Raw genomic sequence first — 26443 nt, forward strand, 5'->3', positions numbered from 1 at the left:
TGTTGTGTTCCTCAACGTTGTGTCCAGGGAAGCCCACTGTAAAACTTCTCACGAATTCAAACTCGAACTCGTGAGAAGTTTTCTTGTACGTGCACCCGCCTTTCACTTGCTGTCTCTTTCTGCCGGCGAAAAGAGTGTTTGGTGCCAAAAGAGCGGCTCCTGGCATATCCCCCCCCCCCTTTCTTGGAAAGTGTTGTGGTTAGCTCTGGCCCAGCTCCTGCCCCAAGGACTGTGGATGTGGGGGAGATATCCACATGCTGCAGGCCTGTTTTGCCCCCAGTGGAATCTGCTGATGAAGGCTCCTCTGACCAAGAAGACATGAGTGACAGGGAGGAGGAGAGTGTGGCAGACAGCTCAGAAGGAGGTCAATTATCTAGCTCCTCTTTGGATTCAGAACAAGAGTTAATGATACAGCCACACATGCGGAGAGCGATGCATAGGCAACAACAACTGAGAGATTATTATCAAAGAAAATGAGGCCACCTGTGGTTGGGTGGGGCTGTGGTAATTAGTGAGGCTGCTATAAATAGCAGCCTGTGGGTTTGGCCATTGTGGAGGATTATCTGATCGTTGTGTTTCGTGACTGCTTTACTGACTTTGACCTTTTGTGTGCTGATTTTTCCCCGCTTTGAAACTAAACCAGGGTAAAGTGTGTTTCACTTTGTGATAGAGGAAGGACTGTGAATTGCCTCACAGCTGCAAGCTAAGTATCACAGAACTGATAAGGGACTTGTACAAATTACCAGTTTGTTTGGAGATGACTGCTCTTTGCTATACCAAAAGAGGGCTTGGTTTTAAGTGAATTTTCATTATAAAGAACATTGTTTTGAATTTTCAAACGTGTGTGTGTCTGAAATTTGTACCTGTGAATTTTGGGAGGATTGTACCAGAGAGCCCGACAGAACAGAAGGTAGTGGAGGGGGTCTTATTTTGGAAGGGGCTGATTTCAGTGCATGCACTGAAAAGCCTGATTGTTCTTATTATGGGGACATATATTATTTTCGGGGAAACACAGTAGTTATCCTGAAGAACTTGAACACTAAGTATTCAAGATTGTCTGTCAAACTCCAAGCAGCCAGGCAAGATCAAAGAAGCGAGAATTATACAGATTTCCATAGGATATTTTGAAGTAAATACAGAACACTGGGGAAACATAAGATGAACTTCTCATTTGTACTAGGTTAATTAAGCAGGCAAAACTTTAAATTATTTGAAATATTTCTTCCCAAGTTTCTTGCCATCCAATCATGTTGTCATTTATAGGAGAAGCTGCCAATTGACTTGCCTGCTACCTCCATTCTTTTCCTAGACTTTCCACAAACAATCATAGTTAAAGACTTCAGGAAAAAGGATCTATTTATGACGTTACCACAGTGGTTTTGCAAACTAATTTATAACTGATAATTTCTGCATGGCTAAAAGTATATTAACCCTAAGATGTCATGTGCCATGAGCATGTTCTGTGGTTTTCTACTCACGATGTACAAATGGGGCTAGGAAGAAAAGTAACACACAAACATTATTTAAGCAGGAAACTCTAGGAGAGATGCATAGTGGACTATTGGCGCAGCCCAAGATTTCCATACTTGTTTACTTACATTCCCGTCAATTACAGATAGTTCCGTCTGCATACACGGTGATGGAAACCGAACAGAGGAACCATTATTATTCATCCAGGGAATAGCAACTGGTTTTTCAGCTCCTGGAGCATAAGGGAGAGAGGATTGATTATCAATATTTAGGAAACCCAGGGATATATATTAGTAAGTGCAATTTGATTCATTTAACTTCATATTCCTGGAAACTGTATTGGTTTCAGTCAACACGGCATCTTATAGAGCAAGAGGCTACCCCCAAATCTTTGCACATAGATTATGAATGTTCATAATTTACATGTCTGGGAAGCTGACAAGATAATAAGAAGGATAAAGTATGATAGTTGGGCCTTAGGAAACTCCTTCACTTCAAATCTGCCCGACATGTTTTCAGGCTCTGAAATCTCCAGAGAGATTATTACATACCTCAAAATGTAAGTTTATTGTGTTTGGTAAACATAGTGCACCACAATAAAGCAAAGATGGGCAAATTTTGGGGCCCCAAAGATGCATTACAAGTCAAATCAGGGCTCCTGTGTACAAGAACTATTATATAAATTATTTCCTTTTTGAGAAGAAGATAAAGAAAGGCAGTGTTCTCTAGTCCAGTAGACTGGGCATTGTGATCTGGATGGGAGGGAAGATCTGGCAGATTTGAACATGAACACTGCAAGAAAATTGCAAACCCAGGCCATTAATTTTCAGGCCATCTGAGCATGTAAAATTGCGTTAAACTGAAATAAAGCATTTCCACCCAATACTGCTTCATGAGATGACTATATGATCTAGCATATGGTTTTGAAATTATGGAAAGATATAAATTTGTTTTTATTTTTCAAGTATCATAATACTGTTTTCTCTGCTGGGAAGAAGAAACAGCTGGAATATTTTCTGTCTTGGTTAACTTTGGCTACTGGGCAATTTGACTCAAGAGTGTTCAAGACCTTAGCAGTTCCTTTCTAGGTGGAACAAGGACTTGGATTCTGTTCCAAACCTAAACCAATGGAGTACATCCCACATACCCCACAGGTAGTTCAGGATTTGCCCATCAGAAAGCTGCAGAGCCACTGCTTTGGTCTTTGGATTGCAACCCAGGCTGATCACATCACCATCCACGCTCATAGGAGACCTATAAGAAGGGGCAGAAAATGGAGAAAATTAATCAATTTGCCTTCTTGAATGCCACCTTACAATCACAAGAATGTTGGCAATGATCACAGGGAAAAGAAGTGGAGGTATCTGAAGCTCGAACCTCAATATGGAACACTTGTAAACTGAGCTTTATAAAGCTTTTTTTAACATCCTGCTTCCATTGCTCCTATAGTTTTAACTGACAATGCACTTTTCTGAAATATTAATAATTACTATTATTGTTCCTTATTAATTTATATCAGATGTATGAAGAGTCCTGGGTATTTATGTCTGTAGTAACTAGGCTACACATAGTACAGAATATCGAACCATAAGACCAGTTCTGGCCCTTCTGTGTAGCTGTAAATGTCACACTGGGCAAGTTACTAGTGATCAGTCTAACTTATTTTCCAGGATAAAAGGGATGAGTTGCCCTGAGTTTTGGGAGAGGGGAGTAATATACAAATGTGGGCAATAAAAACTGTAATAAAATCATAATGGCTACCTCAAAAATATTAATAAAATTTGGGCCGTACAAACTTAAAATCCAAAGGGCAAAATATGATTCCTGGTATATGTGGGCCAGATGCAACATCTACCAGAAACTCATTCAAGGAGCTGCAAGAATCCTGGCAAAGAAAGTGTAGTTCAAGGTGTTCTTGATGCATGCAAACCCTATGCTCTAAATTCACATGTTGTTCTTGGATTCTAAAGTGATGCACAACCATAACAGCAATGACAGGAAGGCAAAATTGAAGTGCATTTGGAACAGGTATTTAACTGTTCCAGAGGGACTCAAAATCAGCACAATAGCTTTTATTATGTTGGAGCAACTTCTGCAAACTTGGAAATGGTTATAAGTGTTTCCAAAGTGTACCAAAGTTTTTATTTGACAAAAGCGAAAGCTGACTACCAATTTACAGATACAGGATAATACTGATGGCTTCCTTTCATGGGTGCTCCATTGGGCCCCAGGGGTCTTACTGACATAATTTATAGTATGAGTGCATATTAAAAAATGTACAGTGATCCCCCGATCATTGCGAGGGTTCCGTTCCAGGACCCCTAGCAATGATCGGGTTTTCGCGAAGTAGCGCTGCGGAAGTAAAAACACCATCTGCGCATGCGCAGATGGTGTTTTTACTTCCGCAGCGCTAGCGAGGAGCCGAAGATTGGGGTTCCTGGGAAGGGGACTCAGCTGGGAAGCGGCGCGGCTGTTTTAAAACGTCGCCACCGGCATGGGGGGCTTGCCAGCACTCCCCGGGCCCCCAACCCGGGTTTGGGGGGCTGCTAGGAAGCCCCCCATGCCGGCGGCGACGTTTTAAAACAGCCGCGCGGCTTCGCAATGAGTCCCGAAGACAAACGTCAAAGGCGAACTTCCGCGTTTGTCTTCGGGACTCATTGGGAAGCCGCGCGGCTGTTTTAAAACGTCGCCGCCGGCATGGGGGGCTTGCCAGCACCCCCCCGAACCCGGGTGGCCGGGCGAGCAGCGAGCGAAGGGCGGGTGGCCGGGCGAAGGGCGGGCGAGCGGCGAAGGGCGGGCGAGCGGCGAAGGGCGGGCGAGCGGGTGCTGGGGGGGCTTCTCGCCCTCCCGCCAGCAAGAGGGGGAGCGAACGGCGTGGGCGGGCGAAGGGCGGGCGAGCGGCAGCGAGGAGTTTGCGTGGGCGGTGGGGAAACTCCTCGCTGATGCCCGCCGCTCGCCCTCCCGCCAGCAAGAGGGGGAAGACCCAGGGAAGCCGCCCAGCAGCTGATCTGCCCGGCGCCATCTACGCATGCGTGGCCATAAAAAAAGGGCGCGCATGCGCAGATGGTGTTCTGACTTCCGGGTTGAAAAATCGCGATTTAGTCCGTTCGCAATGATCGGGATCGCGATACCCGGGGGATCACTGTATTACAAAATTATCCATAAAAATGCCAATTTACATAGTCCTCACCTTTCATTTATGAAGTTACAACAGGGCTAGAAAAAGCGACTTTCAATTTTACTCGCACTTATAACCATCACAGCATCTCCACAGTTACACTCACATGATGAAAATTTGAATGTTTGGCAACCAGCATGCATTTATGATAGCTGGGTTCATTATTTACAATGTTTTTAGGCAGTTTCTGAGAAGAAATGTTAATGGGGAAATCAGATTTGCTTATTAACTTTTTAACCTAACAACTTCACATGATTTGCTTGACAACCCTGGCAAAAAAGATTGGGTGTAACCCACTTAATAACTGCCTTGCTTTACAATGAAAATTCTGGTGTCAGTTTTGGTTGTAAGCCAAGAACTACCTGTAACACAAGTCTACGGAGAGGGGCGGCATACAAATCTAATCTAATCTAATCTAATCTAATCTAATCTAATAAATAAATAAATAAATAGATAAATAGATAAATAAATAAATAATACTATGAGCATTTCCTAACACAACCAATCATGCACCTTAAAGGACTGTTCCACTACAACAGTGTTTAATGCTTTAGAAATATGTCAGCAAGCTGTAAGACAAAAAAAATTAAATATTGAAGAATGACCTTGTTTCCATCACCACCATTCATGCTGTCAAAGCTTCTACATTAGTTCAACTAACCAGTTCAAAAAAAAAAAAAAAAGCAGGAGGAAAGTGGCCTTTTATTCCAGAACTACACATAAGTTTGATTTTCATTAATGCAATTAAAACATAAAACCGTGTCCAGTACCAGATATTCACATATCCTTTTTGTCCTGAGGAGCACAACTTCAGATGATGAATGACGGTGCGCATTGGGAGGCAGTCCTGGCTAGCAGCTAAGAATAGGTCATCTTGCAGCCAAGTAAGAAAGCGAAGCCACAGTGGATTTCTTCCTCTTTTGTCATCACACAGGTCAATTCTATAACAATTGTCCCCCCCCAAAGACAAAGGCATTTGGATGAGTGATTAATGCTGAATTACACAATTTTCTAAACTATATCTAGGCAAATTGGCAGAAAATATGGATTCATCTACAATAATTTCCATGACACATGTATTCTATGGTAGCTACTACAATTTAGTCAAGGGTAAATTTACATTTGTATATTGATTGTCACCATCAAGGAATGACTTCAAAGGAAATTCAAGCCACCTATTATCATATCAATTCAACTGCAGTGCTATTAAATAAGTTCATTAATTTGATACGTTGACTAGTAGGAAATACAGTGGTACCTCAAGACACGAACCCCTCGTCTTACGAACAACTCGTGATACGAACCCGGGGTTCAGAAAAAATTTGCCTCTTCTTACAAACGATTTTCGAGTTACGAACGCCAAACCCGAACTTCCGCATTCGGCGTTCGGAGGCTCCTGGGAAGCCGCGCGGCTATTTTAAAAGGTGACAGCCGGGCTGGGGGGCTTCCCAGCAACCTCCCGAACCCCGAACTTTTGCCGAACTTCCGGGTTCGGGGTTGGGGGGGTGCTGGGAAGCCCCCCAGCCCGGCGGTCACCTTTTAAAACAGCCTTCTGCCGGCCACGGGCGAGGGGCGAGGGTGCCTCCTGCGGCAGAGACATTTGGGGTTTTGGCTGGGGGAAAGGCAGGAGTTCCGGCGCTTCGCCTGCCCTCCCAGCCAAAAGGCAAAGCCGTGCAGCTCCACAGCTGCCAAAGGAGGCTTAACCCCGCCCCTCTGTCCCACCCATCGCCTGTGGTCGGCAGAAGAGCGGGGGCAGGCAGGAGGCAGTTCTTCGGCGGCTGTGGAGCTGCGCGGCTTTGCCTTTTGGCTGGGAGGCAGGTAAAGCGCTGGACCGCCTGCCTTTCCCCCAGCCACATTCGCCTTCCTCCACCACCAGTGGCATCCAGCTCTTCCTCTTCTCGCTTCTTTACAAGATGACAGCTGGGCGGAGGCTGGAGGCGGTGCCTGCTGCTTGCTCTCCTGGGCCCCCCCGCAAAGATCACCTTCGGGAGCTTCCCAGCCATGTCCCTTCCACGGGGCGGTGGCTGTGGCTCCCCCCAGTTCTCCCACGGACCTCTTCCACGCACCCCCGCTGCCGCCAGCCTCCGCGCCGCCGCCCGGCTATCATTTTGTAGAGAAGCGAGAAGAGGAGGAGGAGCTGGATGCTGGTGGTGGCGGAGGAAGGCGAATGCGGCTTGGAGGCTGGGAGGGGGGCGGAATATGGGAGGAGAGAAGCAGCCTCCATGCTTTTCTTTCAGCAGAGCGAGAAGCAGAGGAGGAGCTGGATGCTGGTGGTGGCGGAGGAAGGCGAATGCGGCTTGGAGGCTGGGAGGGGGGCGGAATATGGGAGGAGAGAAGCAGCCTCCATGCTTTTCTTTCAGCAGAGCGAGAAGCAGAGGAGGAGCTGGATGCTGGTGGTGGCGGAGGAAGGCGAATGCGGCTTGGAGGCTGGGAGGGGGGCGGAATATGGGAGGAGAGAAGCAGCCTCCATGCTTTTCTTTCAGCAGAGCGAGAAGCAGAGGAGGAGCTGGATGCTGGTGGTGGCGGAGGAAGGCGAATGCGGCTTGGAAGCTGGGAGGGGGGCGGAATATGGGAGGAGAGAGGCAGCCTCCATGCTTTTCTTTCGGCGGAGGAGCTAAGTGGCTAAAGACGTTCCGCCCCCCCTCCCAGCCTCCAAGCCGCATTCGCCTTCCTCCGCCACCACCAGCATCCAGCTCCTCCTCTGCTTCTCGCTCCGCCGAAAGAAAAGCATGGAGGCTGCCTCTCTCCTCCCATATTCCGCCCCCCTCCCAGCTTCCAAGCCGAAGCCAAAGAATCCTCCTGATTCTCCCCGCTTCTCTGTCCCGCCCATTGCCCGTGTCCGGCAGAAGCTGATGCCTGATTGCTCTTTGCCGGCGGGATGCAAAGTGCTGGGGTGGGGGTGGGTGTCCTGACAGCCCCCCACCCAAATGCGAGCGGAGGGGAGTCGCCCATGGCCGGCACAAGATCGCTCTTGCTGACCTGATGCCTCGTGGTGAAGCCAGGCAAGAGCGATCTTCTGCCGGCCACGGGCGAGTGGCGGGGAGTGCTGGGGTGGGGTGGGGGTGTCCTGACAGCCCCCCACCCAAATGCGAGCGGAGGGGAGTCGCCCATGGCCGGCAGAAGATCGCTCTTGCTGACCTGGTGCCTCGTGGTGAAGCCAGGCAAGAGCGATCTTCTGCCGGCCATGGGCGAGCGGCGGGGAGTGCTGGGGTGGGGGTGGGGTGTCCTGACAGCCCCCCCACCCAAATGCGAGCGGAGGGGAGTCGCCCATGGCCGGCAGAAGATCGCTCTTGCTGACCTGATGCCTCGTGGTGAAGCCAGGCAAGAGCGATCTTCTGCCGGCCATGGGCGAGCGGCGGGGAGTGCTGGGGTGGGGGTGGGGTGTCCTGACAGCCCCCCACCCCAATGCTTCGCCTTCCTCCCCAGCCAAAAACCCAAAGATCCCCACCACAGCACCCGCTGCAGCCAAAACAACAAAACCGGGCAGTTCCCCAGCTGCGGAAGGAGACTTAACCCCGCCCCTCTGTCCAACCCATCGCCCGTATCCAGAAGAAGCTGCCACCCGAGCGCTCTTGCCCGGCGGGAGGCGAAGCATTGGGGTGGGGGGGGCTGTCAGGACACACACACCCCCAGCACTTTGCATCCCGCTGGCTAAGAGCAATCGGGCAGCAGCTTCTGCCGGACACGGCCAATGAGCGGGACAGAGAAGCGGGAAGAATCAGGAGGTTCCTTTGGCGGCTGGAGGCTGCCTGGCACCGGCTGCAGCCAAAACAACAAAGCCAGGCAGCCCCCAGCTGCCAAAGGAGCCTCCTGATTCTCCCCGCTTCTCTGTCCCGCCCATTGCCCATGTCCGGCAGAAGCTGCCTCCCGCGCCGATGTTTCCCGCCACGCCTGGCTCGGCTTCCCTGGCTGCTTGGCCGGGGGGGGGGGGGGCTCGGCCGAAAGGGGCTGGAGACGCAGCGATTTGCCTCCCGCCCCTCGCCCCTGTGCCACCGGCACGTCATCTTCCCTCCCAGACAAAAAGGCCGGCCTTTGGGGATGAAGGGGTGTGTTCAGCTCTGCGTCTCCAGCCCCTTTTGGCCGAGCCCCCCCCCCCTGGCCAAGCAGCCAGGGAAGCCGAGCCGGGCGTGGCGGGGAACATCGGCGGGGTAGGCAGGAGACGATCGGGCGACCGGAGCAGCAGCCAGGGAAGCCGAGCCACGTATGGCGGTGACGGCGGCCGTCTCCTGCTTCCCGCGCCGATGTTCCCCACCACGCCCGGCTCGGCTTCCAGCTGCGGAAGCAGCCAGGGAAGCCGAGCCGGGCATGGCGGGAAACATCGGCGCGGGAGGCAGGAGACGATCGTGCGACCGGAGCAGCAGCACCGCCGCCGTCGCCGCCACGCCCGGCCGAAAGAGGCTGGAGCCGCAGAGCTGAGCATGCCTTCCGGCCAAGCTGTCATCCTGTCTCAAGCGGGCAGCGGCAGACCGTTTTTGTGTTTTTGGCTGGGGGGGAGGGAGCAGGAGGACCTTCCTGACTCCCTCCCCCCAGCACTTCGCCCAGGACAAGAGGCAGGGCGAAGCAGCGTGGGGCAAAGGGAGGCTCAAGCCTCCTTCGGTGGTGGTGGCCGGCTTCCGGGTTTCTGAGTTTTGGGCTTGCACGCATTAATCGCTTTTCCATTGATTCCTATGGGAAACAATGTTTCGTCTTACGAACTTTTCACCTTACGAACCTCCTCCCGGCACCAATTAAGTTCGTATCTTGAGGTACCACTGTATACAGCAAGCCTTCTCCAAAATTGGCATTTTAAAGATGTGCAATCTAATTCTTGGTACTTCTGGGAAGTGAAGCCATGCATTTGGAGAATGAAGCAATTGGAAAAAGCTTTGTTACAAAATCTTGCCCATGAGAAACACACCTGAAAGCTGGTTCATACATTTTACAGCATTCTTCCCAACTAGAGGCTTCAAGATGAGATGGATAAAAGCCCTGATTAATTGCAGCCAATATGGGTCAGTTAGCCAGAAATTATGGGAGTCATACTTAATGTAGCTGAACGCATCTAGTTCAGACCACATCATTAACAGTTACTTATGCCAGTATTTCCCAACCTTGGCAACTTGAAGATATTTGGACTTCAAGTCCCAGAATTCCCCAGCCAGCAATCGCTGGCTGGGGAATTCTGGGAATTGAAGTCCAAATATCTTCAAGTTGCCAAGGTTGGGAAACACTGATTATGCATACAGAAACTCTTATTTATTCAACTTATACCCTATCTTTGTTGATGAGAGATGGAGAGAATGAACTCCACTAATTATATCTTACTATGGATTATGTGTTAATTTGTATATACAGTTCCTGAATGGCAACTAGAAAACCCAATTTAGAAAATGAAAGAAAGAACCATCTTGGGGGTCCTATAGAACCATTCCGTCTCTAACCAATGACTCCAAACAGTGTTTTCCAGAGTCACGTGTGACATTTAATACCTGTATGATGTTTCCAGCAGAGGAACTGCAGCTGTAAATCTTTTTCCATCAACTGCACCCATCTTAACAGTAGAGTCCATTTTTGGATGATTATCTGTCAAAAAGCAATAAGTTAAATCACACACGGCTTTTAATCTTTATTGCCACAATATTATTCTTTAAAATTATGGCTTAGTGAACAAAACATCAGGTGGCCATTCGGCATTGACACTTCCAAAAATAAGTTCCATCTATTTTCTAACAGAAGGGTTCTATAATTTCCAGACAAATATGACTTATGATTCTTCTATAGCAAACATTTCCTGAACAATGGAGGCGGCAATGAGTAGAGAGACAATCTAGAATGCAGCTGCATGGGCTTCTCTAAATATGCCCATGTTACTCCAACACTCCGCAGTCTGCATTGGTTGCCGATCAGTTTCGGGTCACAATTCAAAGTATTGGTTATGACCTATAAAGCCCTTCATGGCACCGGACCAGAATATATCCGGGACCGCCTTCTGCCGCACGAATCCCAGCGACCGGTTAGGTCCCACAGAGTTGGCCTTCTCCGGGTCCCGTCGACTAAACAATGTCGTCTGGCGGGACCCAGGGGAAGAGCCTTCTCTGTGGTGGCTCCGACCCTCTGGAACCAGCTCCCCCCAGAGATTAGGATTGCCCCCACCCTCCTTGCCTTTCGTAAACTCCTTAAAACCCACCTCTGCCGTCAGGCATGGGGGAATTGAAACATCTCCCCCTTGCCCATGTAGTTTTGGTCTTTGATTGATTGTGTGCTTGCTTTTTTATATATATTGGGGTTGCTTTTATGGACTTTTTAACTTAAAACTGTAATTTAGATTGCTAAATATTAGATTTGTTACTATGTACTGTTTTTGCCATTGTTGTGAACCGCCCCGAGTCTGCGGAGAGGGGCGGCATATAAATCCAATAAATCTAATCTAATCTAATCTAATCTATCATTCTCTTCCAGGCATCTTTGAGTCCCTTCCTTCTTCCATGATTGCTCTAAGAAAGTGGGGTCCCCAAATTGGGAACTTTAAGACTTGTGGACTTCAACTCCCAGAATTCTCCAGCCAGCTATGTGGCCTGGAGCTATGCTGGCTGGAGAATTCTGGGAGTTGAAGTCCACATATCTTAAAGTTGCCAAATTTGAAGGCCTCTGGTCTAAGAGAACTGGCTGCATCTCAGCTATGACTTGGATCTGAGGCAATCCATTGTTCCACCTAACATACAGAATTGAAGCCATATTGCCATCAATCAAAGACAAAGACACCTACAAATTATCTGGTGGACATGTGAATATTTTATTGCCATTTTCTGGGAAATAATATTGAAGTGGCATCCAGTTGCCTTTTCCTGATGTTTCTCTGATCTCCCAGTCTAGTTTACAATCTTGGAATTTTCCGATGGTCTCCCATCCAATCATTAACCAATGGTGACTTTACTTAGCTTCTAAGCCCAGACAAGGTTGGTCAAAGATTCAGATTACCTACCCAATCTATAAATGGATAACTTGTTCTCAGCATCCAGAACAGCAAGATCCCCACTTTGAGACTTTGTAGAGAAAGCAACTTGATTGACAGCAGAGGATAGCTGGAGCTGATATGTACAAAGAGGTGGGGGGATCACAGCATGAAGAAAGCTTGTCCATAGAACCTTATCTTTTAAAAAATGAAAAGGGGAAAAAGTTAATTTAAGCGTCAGAGAGGTGTATATGCATGTGTGTGCATGTATCTATGTACAATTTATATATGTATACATATGTATGTGTAAGTATACTTATATGTATGTATATGTGTGTTTATCTATATTCAGATGGTAATTTAAATGTAATTAAGCAATATCTGCACTTGCTGGCTTGCAGTAAATCAAGCAGTTCAGACACAACAAAGTCTTAATAAAAACATACAGGTTTCTGAGTAGTTCTTGAATGATAGAACACCAAGTGTTTAGCAAATCATTATCCTCTCTTCTCGTGAGACTTGCCATAACACACGATCGGGTTGAAACAACATCATAACCAAAGTTGCCTAGATAACAGATCCTGAAATATTTTGGTTGTATTTTCTGAAAGCTACCGTATATAAAATTCATCATGATTTATAAGTTTGTCATTGAAAAGATACAATCCAAACCTAGGAAGGAAAGAAATATAGACTAGGACAATGATGGCAAACCTTTTTTTTGCTTGGGTGCCAAAAGAGCACGTGAATGAAAAATAGCCTGCACGCATGTGCCCACACCCATAATGCACTGCCCTCCCACTGCGCATGCGCACCCAACCCCTCTATGCTCCCCCCTTGCACATGCATGCAGGCCTCACCGAAGCCTCTGGACTCTGTGGAGGGCGAAAAATGAGCCCAATGGGCCTACTGGAAATTTGGAAATGAACTTCCAGTAGGTCTGTAGGGCCTGTTCTTTGCCATCCACAGGCTACAGAGGCTTTTCTGAAGCCTGGGGAAGATAAAAAAGATCTATCCCCGCCCTCCAGAAAGCTGAAAATCAGCTGGCCAGATGGAGCTGACATAGAGCAACGGCTTATGTTCATGCCATAGGTTCGTTATCACGGGACTAAGACACAACCTCCTCAGAAATCAACACCAATGTCAGCAAGAATCACCATCAGGGAAAAAATAATGCCCCAATCAAGAAGCCATCAATAATAATAATAATTAATAATAATAATAATAATAATAATAATAATAATAATAATAATATATTAGATTTGTATGCCGCCCCTCTCCGAGGACTCAAGGAGGAGTCCTTCCCATTCCCCTAAGATTGGCAGGGATCAAGATAGCACATATAACAGCAAATCTTGACTCTTCTCCCCACTAATAATATAACCAAGCCTAGTAATGAAACATCTGAAAGAAAACAACCAAGCTCAGAGGGTACCAAGGACTTAACAGCTCAACCCTGAGTTACTCACATTTTCTCCTATTAATTATTTGTGAGCATCACATTTTCCCCACAAGTATATCTAGTTCCCCCACCTTTATAAACCGGCCAGTAAGATGCCTACAACCCTTCCCCCTAAAGTCATATACATATTATTCTTACGAAATTCTAATAGTTGCACGAAAGGGAAATTTGAAATGTACCTCCATCAATGACTGCTACACTTGCTGAGTCATTGGCCCCTCCACTATAGCTGTGATCAGTACTCCACTGCCAATCATAGCGAAGATAAAGCCACTGTTCACAGAGGATGTGAAGTCGATAGGGAATCTCCTGATCCCATACCAGGGATACAAGAAGTGGGCAGCCCTCCAGGCTGCTAAAATGCAGACTTTGTTTCAGATACCAGCGATGGTTTCCTGTTGTCCACAGCTGGACTGCAATTAGAAGATAAAATGGTTATAGAACACACGATTAGTAACAGTACTGTAAGCTCTGAATCTTGATTGGTTATAAAATGGACGCTTCCCAACTGATGGTTTCTATAAAATCTTGTTCTACCTAATTTCTCAACATAGGATGCTGGCCCTTTTCTCTATATCTGTAATGTCCAAAGTTCCAGGTAAGAGGCATGGAAATAACCTAAGTGAATCAGACTTGATTTTAGGGCTGCCAGTTGCTAATTGCTGGATGGATTCAGTCATATCACCATTAGAAAACCTGAGGGACCAGGCTGGTGACAGATCCTCCTAAAGAAAACTATTAATCTATCTATCACCAGCATTCAATATCAACTTGATGGCGTATATTCATCATCAATCAGTTACTGATGCCCTTTAATTCTCATATCTCCTTTATCTTATTGAAAAGGGTTAAAAATACATGTTCTCCACTGCAATCTTAGACACACAATATATATTTTGATACTATACCCTCCAGATCACGGGTGAAATGCTACCAGTTCAGCCCAGTTTGGATGCAGTGGTAGCGGCAGCTGTCCATGATTTGGAGAATGCTGCCTGGATACCACCATTTTTGGTTTTTAACCCTCTGCGCATGCACAAAGCCTTCTGCGCATGCGCAGAGTGTAAAAAAAATTGCACACATAAATTGCGGACTTCAAAACCGGGAGAGAAGGTAAGTAGATTTCATCGCTGCTCCAGATTTTAAAAAATGGCTGAGAATAGCTATGTAGAAAACCAAAATAAAGTAGGCAAAGACCGTAGGATTGTGATAAACTGAATAAGTTCTGTAAAATTAAACAAATTCTGAGTGTTCTTACCATACATTTTTCTTTGAGAACTACTGTCGCTTTCTAGTTCTTCTACCCAGGCAGCCAATATTGTAGAGTCAGAATTCCAGAGCAACTCCTTTATCTACAGAAATTCAAACAGGATCATCAGCTAAAGCATTTTAACAACAATTTTTCATGCCAACGTGATTAAAATCTTCTCTGAGTAAAGTTCTACTTTTGGTAATCTGAAAACATGTTCATGTAGACAACTTTCAGTTTAACAAATATCCTCCCACTGATGGATATATCAGATACACTAGTGAGAAAAAAGTCTATAGATTCAATGATTGCTAATTGAAACATGCTTCAAGAAAAAAACATGTTCTACCTTTACTTGGCCTTTTTGGAAAGGAAGAGTAAATTCACCATGAAGAAGCCCATTTTGTTCTATGAACACAACATCATGTTTGTTCACTTTATCCTGTGTAGAAGCAATCAAGCTTCCTGAGGGCCTGAAATAAAGCCAGAAAAGAAAATAATGAAGGAATAATTTAGAAATGTTTTCAAACAATGTTTCTCCAAATACTCACTGGTTTTTCTAAAAAATAGCTGTTATTATGTGTGGTTAAGTCCCAATTTTGGTAATGTTGACAATGTTGGTGTTGTGGTTGGCTCTGGCCCAGCTCCTGCCCCAAGGAATATGGAGGTGGAGGCAGGGAAAACATCAACATATCATAGGCCTGTTTTATTGCCGACAGAGTCAGGTAGTGCAGTTTCCTCGGACGAAGAAGAAGGTGGGAGTGACTTGGAAGAGCCAATCTCCATTATCTTCAGTTGATTCGGATGCGGAAGTCTTGGACCCACGCAGGCGCAGAGTTATGCGTAGAAGAGACCAATTGAGGACATATTACAGGAGATAAGAGAGGCCACCTGTGTTTGAGTGGGGCTCAAATAGCAGCGTGTTGGTTTAGCCGTTGTGGAAGATTATCTGATCGCAGTTCTTCAGGACCGTGCTTTGCTGTTTTTCGGACTTTGTTTGTTGATTTTTCACGACTTTGAAACCAAAGCAGAGCAAAGTGTGTGTGTGTGTTTCACTTCGTGGAAGAAGGAGGGCTGTGACGTTTCTTCACAGCAGCTAGCTAAGTACTTAAGGACTGATTAAGGGAATTGTACAGCCTACAAGGTTGTTTTGGGATGAGTGCTCTTTGCAATACAAAAAGGGTGCTTTGTTTCTTTTGAATTTTTGTGATATAGAACATTGTTTTGAATTTTCAAATGTGTGTGTGTCTGAAATTTGTACCCTTGAATTTTCGGGAGGCTCATATCATAGAGCCCGGCAGAACAGTTGGTAGGTTTTACCTTGGGCCCTATATCTGTTATTCATTTCTTTTTATGGTATCTTTTTATGTCTTTTAAAATTCTGTTAGCTATCCAGAATGATGTTTGAGATGGGTGGCCACGTAAATTGAATAAATAAATGCACTAAAAATGGATTAGGAGTGATTTAGAGGGATCAAAATCCTAGATCCTAGATCCAAAATTAATGATGAATTTAACTTCAGTAAAACATTAGCTTGATGAATAATAGGAAATGATAAAGAGAAAGCCAGTAATATATACATCATGAACTTCCATCGTATTTCTTTACTCACTTCCAGGCCAATGCTTGTCCTAGTCCTGGTACAGACTCGCTGGTACTTTGTAGAATAAGCTCCCGGCTCCACACTCTCACTTTTCGAACTCCTGAATGTTTGCAGAATTCCCATAATTTCCAAGGTAGAGGATAAAATAGTAGAACCCATGAACAGATGAAAGAGAGGGTGAGAAAGAAAAAGAGAGAGAGAGAGAGAATCATTGCAACTCATAGAATTCCCATAATTCCTTTTCACTGTGGTGAGTTATCATGGAAGCAGTAAATCCAGCACATCAACCATATCAAGTTGGGGAAAGCTGCATCCAAATGAGAATACACCAAGGGACTTTGGAGATTTTCCTTCCTTTAACAGCTCAGTCAAAAGTTGACGGGAGTTAACATGCTCTTATTTTAAAATGGTACCAACCTGTTCCTGGGCAAATGTCACTCACTGCTACATATTGTCCATCTCCTCTCCAACTCATCCGAGGTTTATGATCATCCCATGGTAAAGCAGGCAATATTTCCTGAAAAAGATCATATAAAATGATGCAAAATAGATATTTTTAAACACATTGACTGTAACCTTACAAACATCACAGGATTTAATTAGATTTCAAAATTTAAAATTATTAAAACTTGCAACAGTGCTCATCACCTGTAAAGGGTGATCCTTGATATATACCACACATCTTGACCAGGGTTAAGCAATAGAAGCAATTTTCATAGACTTCTGCAAAACCTTTGATTCAGTGGTGCACAATAAACTACTATTGAAACTAAGTTCTTACGGCATCTCCGGATCCCTGGACACATAGTCAAAATAGGGAAGGCCCAAAACCAGCACCAGTTAATACCGTGCCCCCTAAGGCAGCAATTTAGGACCCACACTCTTTCTGCTTTACATCAATGACCTATGTGATCATATTGAAAGCAGCGTCCTTTTCATCGATGATATAAAATTATGTAACACCATTGACAATGCTGCTGCCCTACAAAGTGATCTTGATCTGTGTCAGAATGGTCGTGCAATTGGCAACTCCAAATTTCAACTAAATAAATGCTCTGTTCTATTGGCAATAAAAATCAGAGAACCAAATAAAAATTGGACGGCACCGATCTTCTAGATAACCCTCACTCTGTCAAGGACCTAGGAGTACTCATTTCAAACGATCTAAGCCCCAGAGTCACTGTAACAGCATTGTCAAAAGGCATTAAGAGTTGTTAACTTAATTTTGTGAAGCTTCTTCTCCACTAACATTGGCATACAAAACCTTTGCCAAACCTTTGAATACAGCTTGTCCTCCTGGAACCCACACTGTGTATCTGATTTTAACACACTTGAGCGAGTTCAGAGGTATTTCATGAGAACAATACTCTACCCCTCTACTCACAATAAATTCCCTTGAAATGTAGGCCTTGATCAATCTGGAACTATGTTGCCTCCGATCTAAGCACAGTACACAAAATTGTCTGCTACAACATCTTGCTTGTCAATGGCTTCTTCGGCTTCAACCGTAATAATACATGGGCAATTGATACAAACTGAAGGTAAACCATTTCAAATTTGATTGCAGAAAATACAACTTCAGCAACAGAGTGGTCAACACCTGGAATGCTCTACCCAACTCCATCCTCAAACCCTCCCTGCTTCAATCTCAAACTGTCTACTGTGGCTCTCATCCCATTCTTAAAAGGTCTGGAAATGGGGTGTGCACAAGTGCACCAGCGTGCCTACCATCCTTGTCTTACTGTCCCCATTAATCTGTATTTACTTCCTTTGTTCATGTTCATACCTACCATATTTTTCAAAATCTAAGATGCACTTTTTTACTCCCCAAAAGAGGGTGAAAACTTAGGTGTGTCTTTTATACCAAATCTAGCCCCCCCACCCTTTGGCCTCTGCCTCCCAGCAATTTATTTCCTTGCAGCAAACAACATGGAACCTGATTAGCACAAACAACTCATTATCAGCTTCCCAACCCTAAAATGATTTGAGCCTACAGGCAAGCAGGCCATTTTAATTAAATATTTATATAGAGAATCAGTATTTGCATTATTTTAAAAATAGTACCTTTGGCTTGGTATGAGCAGCTTGCTTGCCCTCTGATCCATGAAACTGTGTTTCTTTTTTACCCCATCCAACAGTAATAAATTTGCCTACGAATCAACCAAATTTTTAAAAAGTCAAGATTAACTTTTCATGTATTTGTCAAAAACTTATATCCAACATTTTTAGTTTCTTTCTAAATCTCCAGAGACCACTGCATAACAAATAAAAAAAGTATCTAGAGAACTTCCAAATTTAAAAAGTTCACTCCACATTCACTATATGCTGGTAGATTGCCAGCCAGATTGATGGCAATGTCACACATGCTCTGATACCAATGAAAACAGGGTCTTAGACTTCAACCCATTGATAGAGCAGCTGGAGCTAGTTTCAGTCAATTCAATTTCTCTATGTAGCCCAGCCCTTTACGGAACTGCAGAAATGTATTTTGAAAGATTCTAGCATCTGCACTACCAACTTACCTTCTCCAAAATCATCCTGGTGGATTTGTCTTTCTGCAATTGGTTCAAAGTCTCTTGTCATCAAAATCAGAGTCTGCTCACCTGTCACAATAAGATTATATAAAGAACTTTGAAATTAAATTTACGCGCAGTTAAATCATCTTGTACAGTAGAATCATAGGATGGGGCATATTCTAATTCTCAAATTCTCAAACCCAATCCAGCTTAGTTGAAATTAACTCTGCCTTGAAAAATGATCTTTTCTTGACAGACATCTAGAAAAAGGGAGCCCTCCAGTGCTGCCCACATCAAAGAGGGTGGAAAAGTGGGTGCCACTATTGTTTCAAACCCTACCCCTTTCTATCTCTGTCAACGTCATACAAAGGGAAAGAGCTTTGAATTGTCTATTGTACCCACCATAAAACCACCTGGGAAAGCCAAGGGAAATCATCCAAACCATAAAAAAGCAAAAGTTATGACTATTTGGCCATGGGATGCAACACCTGAAAAAATACAGCATACTTCACTTAATCTTCCAGGGAAAAATTGAAGGCAAATGAAGTCGAGACAGAAGAAAAACATCATGGCTTCAAAATCTAAGGAACTAATTTGCACAAAACTCAACAACACTTTTTTGTGCAGCTGTCATTAAAAATAGGATCGCCAACATCCGATGATGGATATGGTGCAAGAAGACGATGACAACCCACCATCTGGCTTCCTGGCCTTGCCTATTGCTTTGTTGCCTGTTGTGGATATTAATGCACATCATATGGACTCACCATGTTTTACAATAGTCGAGGCTCGACTACTGTACTGCTCTCTACATGGGGCTACCTTTGAAAAGTGTTTGGAAACTTCAGATCGTGCAGAATGCAGCTGCGAGAGCAATCATGGGCTTCCCTAAATATGCTCATGTCACACCAACACTCCGCAGTCTGCATTGATTGCCGATCAGTTTCCGGTCACAATTCAAAGTGTTGGTTATGTGACCTATAAAGCCCTTCATGGCACCGGACCAGATTATCTCCAGGACCGCCTTCTGCCGCACGAATCCCAGCGACCAGTTAGGTCCCACAGAGTGTGCCTTCTCCGAGTCCCGTCAACTAAACAATGTCGCTTGGCGAGACCCAGGGGAAGAGCCTTCTCTGTGGCGACCCCGGCCCTCTGGAACCAACTCCCCCCAGAGATTAGAATAGCCCCCACCCTTCTTGCCTTTCGTAAGCTCCTTAAAACCTACCTCTGCTGTCAGGCATGGGGGAACTGAGATATTCTTTCCCCCTAGGCTTTTACAATTTATGCATGGTATGTTTGTATGTATGATTAGTTTTATAACAAGGATTTTTAGCTGTTTTAGTATTGGATTGTCACATGCTGTTTTTACCACTGTTATTAGCTGCCCCGAGTCTACGGAGAGGGGCGGCATACAAATCCAATAAATAAATAAATAAATAAATAAACAAGGAATAGTTAATGCAAATCAATAGCTGGCTACTATTTTGCCAGGGGTATCAAACTCACGTCGTGACATCATTGTCACATGACGTATCGGGACTTCTCCCCCCTTTGCTCAAACGGGGGTGGACGTGGCCAGCATGTGGTGCACCCAGCCCACAGGCCGTGAGTTTGACACCCCTGTTGTAAAACATTAGATGCAATCAGCCATTCTCTGCCAGAATCTAAAAGACAGAAAATAAAGTTGAGAATGTTTGCATTTTCGATTTGTACCTGTAGCAAGAAGAACAAGCTCTTGGTCAGGACTCCAGCTCATTGCGATCAAGCCACTGTCCACACTGCCAACACATTCCAGCTGCAAAAAAATAAGATTTTAATTCTGTTTTTATCTCTTTAATAGAAACGAACACCAATAAATCAAGCAGATGACATGTTTTACTTCAATCATCTTCAAGTTAAGAGTCAAATACTGATGGATAGTGATCAGGTTCTATTCCGGTAATACAATTTCTGTAGTCATTACCCACCTCTCCAGAATATCCATCCTTCCAAGGTGGGTAAAATGAGGCACCGGATTGCGGGGGCAATATGCTGGCTCTGTTAAAAAGTGCTATTGCTAACATGTTGTAAGCCGCGCTGTGTCTAAGGAGAAGGGCGGCATAAAAATTGAATGAATGAATGAATAACTAAATAAATAAGGGGGGGTTTCAGTGCAACGTCAAACAGTCATTAAACGAACTGTTGTCAATTGAAGAGGATCTGTATATCTTTATTACTATGGGTGAAGTGATACTATATAGAAAATCTTAACTCTTTGTTCCCATATAGTGGCCTAAGCCAATGTGTGTGATGTAGCATAATTTTACTCTTTAAAAAAAAATAAAGTGTGAACTACTTAAAAACAATCTGGAAATTAGACTCAACATTTTGAAATTAAATTCTTATTCACTACAACTCAAGCATATTAACTGCTTAGAAAGGTCGTAAAATTCATCATTAATACACACCTTTTAAGGATTTTAAGTTACAGACTATTGACACAAGAGATGTCAGTGAAGGTGTTAGCTCTTCCCAAACATTACACGTTGTGACACACAATTTTGCCACAATATGGGTAAGCTCAACATCTTAATGTAATGTGTTTATGTATTAGTCCTGTGCAGCTGTACAATCATGAGTACTAGCCTTTACAGGTAGTCCTTGCTTAATGAATGCTCTGTTTAGTGAGTAAATTAAATCAAATCTTTATTATGGTCAAAAGCCAGCTAAAAGAGGATGGGGTGCAAAAATTTTTTAAAAGGCATAAAAGATACATCACAGTAAAAAATTACATCAAAGTCTAAAAATATTAACTATGAAAAGCATATATGTATTGGGTTGGGCCGAGAGGCAAAAAAGGAACTGTGATGTTCCTTCAATATGCCAGGGTGATTCAACACAAAAAACATGTAACCCTTCCCTGGTACAGAGCTGAAGGGATTGGATACTATAGCCTAGAGGTTAATTATCTGCCTTACAAGGCAAAGGCTGCAAGTTCAAGTCCCAGTGAGAGTATGGCTAGCTGATGAGGCCAGAACAAGGCCGAAATAGATCTATTCTAGTCTCCCTTAATTTTCAAATTCAGCAAAAACATGTGACACACACACACACAGACACACATATATGTATACTGTAATATATATACAAATCCAATTAATAATAAATAAATAAATAAATATTTAAAATCTAGAATGACTCTAAAAAAATGGCACAGGTCCTTTTCTGATGGATTTTAAGTGCTGCTACACAGAACCTGGCAATATTATGACACAGAATCAAGTAAATTACATCCATAACCAACGTAACAGGCAACACATTGCCAAGGTCAAGTAAACATACATTTCGTTCCCCAGAAAATGAGCTCAGCGAATGCCCTGGCCCAAAGTATTGGGAAAACCAGGTTTTCCTACATTTTCAGAACTGTTAGAATGTTGGGGGCTATCTGAATTTCAGGAGTAAGATCATTCCAAAGATTAAACACTGGCACAGAAAATATATATCGTGATTAGTATGTTTTATACTAAATATTGTTATGCTTATGTTCAAGAAGGTAGTTACTTTTATTCTTATGTTCAAGAAGCCAATAGATTTATTTAAAGGGGCAACAACCATATTGAGACTAACAATGTTAAAGCAAGTACTTTTGTATTATGCATTGTGTTCTTGCATTCTATTCCATTTGGGCGCTGATATATTTGCCATTCTGCCATACCTGGTGAGTGTTTAGATTGCACAGTATAACATCGCCAATTGCTGTAGCCGCACAGACCGATTCAATATCTGGCAAATCTTCCAGGCCCACAATACACCCGCTTCCATCTTCTGGCAGAAAACCGTCAGTTGTCAAAGTAACTTTGTTGATGACCTTTAAAACAAAGACAACCACCCATCCCCCCCAAAAAAGACTCATTAGAAATCTTTCATTTTGTCCTATATATTGTTTGGATCATTATTGTTCGCTAGCTTTTTGAAAGACTGACAAATAAATCCAAACATCTTTGATTTTTATCTGTGTCTTGATGCTGCTTCAAATTAGGGTGCAGGCCAGTGGTGGGTTTCTACTGGTTTGGGTAAACCGGTAGCAGTGGCAGCGGGAGGCTTCGTCCACCTACCCAGATGTCACCACGGATGTTCTGCGCATGTGCAGAAGCATCACATGTGCTTCCATTCCCAAACCGGTAGCAAAGTAAGTTAAACTCACCACTGGTGCAGGCACAGACATTCTTTATTATATCATGAAGTATCCCACCAAGAAACTACTAAGCCAGCACTTAAACTGAATGCAACATTCAGCTTCTTCTTGCACAAATTGACAATAATAATAATTATTATTATTTATTAGATTTGTATGCCGCCCCTCTTCGAAGACTCGGGGCAGCATGTTGTGATTAGATTTAGAAAAGAAAAGCATCTTACAAAATGTTGATTGCAACAGGATAGAACATGTTTAGATTTGTATGCCGCCCCTCTTTGAAGACTCGGGGCGGCATGTTGCAACAGGATAGAACATGTTTAGATTTGTATGCCGCCCCTCTTTGAAGACTCGGGGCGGCATGTTGTGATTAGATTTAGAAAAGAAAAGCATCTTACAAAATGTTGATTGCAACAGGATAGAACATGTTTAGATTTGTATGCCGCCCCTCTTCGAAGACTTGGGGCAGCATGTTGCAACAGGATAGAACATGTTTAGATTTGTATGCCGCCCCTCTTTGAAGACTCGGGGCGGCATGTTGCAACAGGATAGAACATGTTTAGATTTGTATGCCGCCCCTCTTTGAAGACTCGGGGCGGCATGTTGTGATTAGATTTAGAAAAGAAAAGCATCTTACAAAATGTTGATTGCAACAGGATAGAACATGTTTAGATTTGTATGCCGCCCCTCTTCGAAGACTTGGGGCAGCATGTTGCAACAGGATAGAACATGTTTAGATTTGTATGCCGCCCCTCTTCGAAGACTTGGGGCGGCATGTTGCAACAGGATAGAACATGTTTAGATTTGTATGCCGCCCCTCTTCGAAGACTTGGGGCAGCATGTTGCAACAGGATAGAACATGTTTAGATTTGTATGCCGCCCCTCTTCGAAGACTTGGGGCAGCATGTTGCAACAGGATAGAACATGTTTAGATTTGTATGCCGCCCCTCTTCGAAGACTTGGGGCAGCATGTTGCAACAGGATAGAACATGTTTAGATTTGTATGCCGCCCCTCTTTGAAGACTCGGGGCGGCATGTTGCAACAGGATAGAACATGTTTAGATTTGTATGCCGCCCCTCTTTGAAGACTCGGGGCGGCATGTTGCAACAGGATAGAACATGTTTAGATTTGTATGCCGCCCCTCTTTGAAGACTCGGGGCGGCATGTTGTGATTAGATTTAGAAAAGAAAAGCATCTTACAAAATGTTGATTGCAACAGGATAGAACATGTTTACAGTTTTTAAAAAATATAGAATGGAATTTTCTTTGTATTCTAAGATACTTCCAAGTTCTTTCAAAGTCTGATAGGGCTCTCTGCATAGCAATTAAAAAACAAACAAACCATAATTTAACCAACCATTTGACAAAGGAGATTTCTATTAAATCTGTTTCAAGGCAGCAATATCATCCAATTTTCCCGCCAGAGCCACTGGGAGACAATTCTTCAAACCCAAGAGCCATCCATATCTGGGATAACATATGAACTCTTACCTCCTGTGTAACAGGATCCAGTTCCACAATTCCATACTCGGTGCTGATCAACACTGTTCCTCTGTCTGCGCGGACAGTGAAACCTTGAGGAGTTCCAAGAGCTCGGACTGGCTGGCATTCTTGTGCTCTCAATAATTTTAGGTTTCTCATATTTTTTTCCACACAAGCCACTGAAAAAAATAGACATGGTTTCCACATCGGATGATGACCAACCGATCCCATTATCAGGTATAAAGATGCTCACAGGGGCTATAAATCACGTGGTTAGATTCACAGAATATACTAAGACAAAAATGAAATCATAATCTAGCACAATTATGAATGGGTCCAGTGAATGATTAAGAAATGCACAGCTACAATGCCAGTTGCCTACCATTTGGCAGTTCAAATCTGACCAGACTCAAGGCTGACTCAGCCTTCCATCTTTCCAAGCTGGGTAAAATGAGGACCCAAATTGTTGGGGGCAATATGCTGACTTAGAATAGAATAGAATAGAATTTTATTGGCCAAGTGTGATTGGACACACAAGGAATTTGTCTTGGTGCATATGCTCTCAGCGTACATAAAATAAAATATATATTTGTCAAGAATCATGTGGTACAACACTTAATGATTGTCATAGGGGTCAAATAAGCAATATTAATAAAAATCTTAGGATATACGCAACAAGTTATAGTCATACAGTCAACATGGGAGGAAATGGGTGAAAGGAATGATGAGAAAAACTAGTAGAATAGAAGTGCAGATTTAGTAGAAAGTCTGACAGTGTTGAGGGAATTATTTGTTTAGTAGAGTGATGGCGTTCGGGAAAAAACTGTTCTTGTGTCTAGTTGTCTTGCTGTGCAGTGCTCTGTAGCGACGTTTTGAGGGTAGGAGTTGAAACAATTTGTGTCCAGGATGTGAGGGGTTAGTAAATATTTTCCCCGCCCTCTTTTTGACTCGTGCAGTATACAGGTCCTCAATAGAAGGCAGGTTGGCAGCAATTGTTTTAGACAGGTCTTAAAGCACTGTAAAGTAGTATATAAGTCTAAGTGCTATCACTACTGCTTCTATGACTTTGCTGGCTGGTTTTGTTTAATTAGCTTCAAAAACATGAAGCTTGTGGTTCTGGAGCAAGGACTTCCATTGTACAGCAGCAGTATATCTTTAGAAACCAATAGGTGCAGCAATATATCTTTAGAAACCAATAGGTGAAAAAGGCTTCTGCCTTGCTTGGGCGCTTCCTGGAAAAATCACTCTCATCAGAATACACAACTGGAAGTGTAACAGTTTCCAGGTAAAGAACTAAAGAATTCTTTTTGAACAAGAGGATACTTACACTTAGCTCACCCCACCCTGCCTGTCTTAAAAGGAGGAGAATATGGCATTCAGTTTAAATGCTGCAGGCTAAGTAGCTTCTTGGTGGGATATTTCATGACTAAACAGTATAAGGATCTAATCCAGTGTTCCTCAGCCAGTTTGGTTTAATGGGTCAAGGCACTACACTTTTAAATCAGGAGACTGTGAATTCTAGTCCTGCCTTAGGCATGAAAGCCAGCTGGGTGACTTTGGGCCAGTTGCTCTCTCAGCCCCATTTACCCCCATAGGGTTGTTCTTGTAGAGAAAATAGAAGGAGAAAGCAGTAATATGTTGTCACCTTGAGTTGTTTATAAAAATAATAAAGGTAGGATATAAACTAAATAAGTGAATAAAAACAAATGAGCCATGGCAACTTTTAAGATGCAGCCTAGGGAATTCTGGGAATTGAAGTCCAACCCATCTTTTAATGCTGTTGGGAAACCCTGATCTAAGCAGTAGAAGCCTGGAACCCTCCCGCGGTTGCTCTGAAATTTGACTACGCGCTTTTAAAAAAAGGAGAAACCTTTAGCTAAAGCTCCCAACGTTTTATCTCCCCCTTTCTCCTTGATAACAGTGGATTACCTCAAACTCCGCAAACGAGAAGAGGGAAAGGCGTCCTCCAGGCTCTTTAAGAGCGCCGCTCGCTTTCCTTGCAGCAGCCCGCGTGCAACCTTAGCTTATGGACGCAGCACGCCTGCCATCTTTAAACCCGCTGTCTGGTCACAGGCCTTCCGGAGCATGCTCTGTGAAGCCGGCGAAGCTAAAAAAGAATGAGGGCAGTTCGGCTGCTGGGTCGCGCGTGCTCAGTGACGTTCTGAATTCCAACTGCTTCGAAGCAGAGCAGTTAAGTGCGGTAACTAAGTGCACGTGCAGGCAATGGCTGAGGCGATTTCAAGAATGGTTCTGCGTAGTTTTCTCCCTTCGTTAAAACATGCAAAATGTTATTATTGACGAATTCGATAACAAAATAAATAAATTTCCAGAACTAACTTTGTTTAAGTTAGTTGGGGGGCTGAAAGGGAGTAACGTATT

General features: G+C 44.0%; 1 protein-coding gene across 1 annotated transcript in view; it reads right to left on the reverse strand.

Moving 5' to 3' along the window:
* ELP1 (elongator acetyltransferase complex subunit 1) overlaps positions 1-26133 on the reverse strand; it is a 60382-nt gene extending 34249 nt beyond the window's left edge. The window contains exons 1-16 of the mRNA XM_070742197.1: positions 25994-26133; positions 24074-24243; positions 22102-22254; positions 20124-20205; positions 18417-18497; positions 17959-18044; positions 16312-16411; positions 15904-15994; positions 14640-14763; positions 14300-14393; positions 13221-13454; positions 11610-11777; positions 10117-10210; positions 5419-5589; positions 2618-2724; positions 1599-1702 (exon numbers count right to left, since the gene is read on the reverse strand). Coding sequence (XP_070598298.1) covers positions 1599-1702; positions 2618-2724; positions 5419-5589; positions 10117-10210; positions 11610-11777; positions 13221-13454; positions 14300-14393; positions 14640-14763; positions 15904-15994; positions 16312-16411; positions 17959-18044; positions 18417-18497; positions 20124-20205; positions 22102-22254; positions 24074-24223 — 1839 coding nt within the window. The 5' untranslated portion in view covers positions 24224-24243; positions 25994-26133. The remainder of the gene's footprint in view (positions 1-1598; positions 1703-2617; positions 2725-5418; positions 5590-10116; positions 10211-11609; positions 11778-13220; positions 13455-14299; positions 14394-14639; positions 14764-15903; positions 15995-16311; positions 16412-17958; positions 18045-18416; positions 18498-20123; positions 20206-22101; positions 22255-24073; positions 24244-25993) is intronic.
* Positions 26134-26443: the final 310 nt, after the last annotated feature.

Source organism: Erythrolamprus reginae, chromosome 2 (genome assembly GCF_031021105.1).
Source record: "Erythrolamprus reginae isolate rEryReg1 chromosome 2, rEryReg1.hap1, whole genome shotgun sequence".
Taxonomy (NCBI): domain Eukaryota; kingdom Metazoa; phylum Chordata; class Lepidosauria; order Squamata; family Dipsadidae; genus Erythrolamprus; species Erythrolamprus reginae.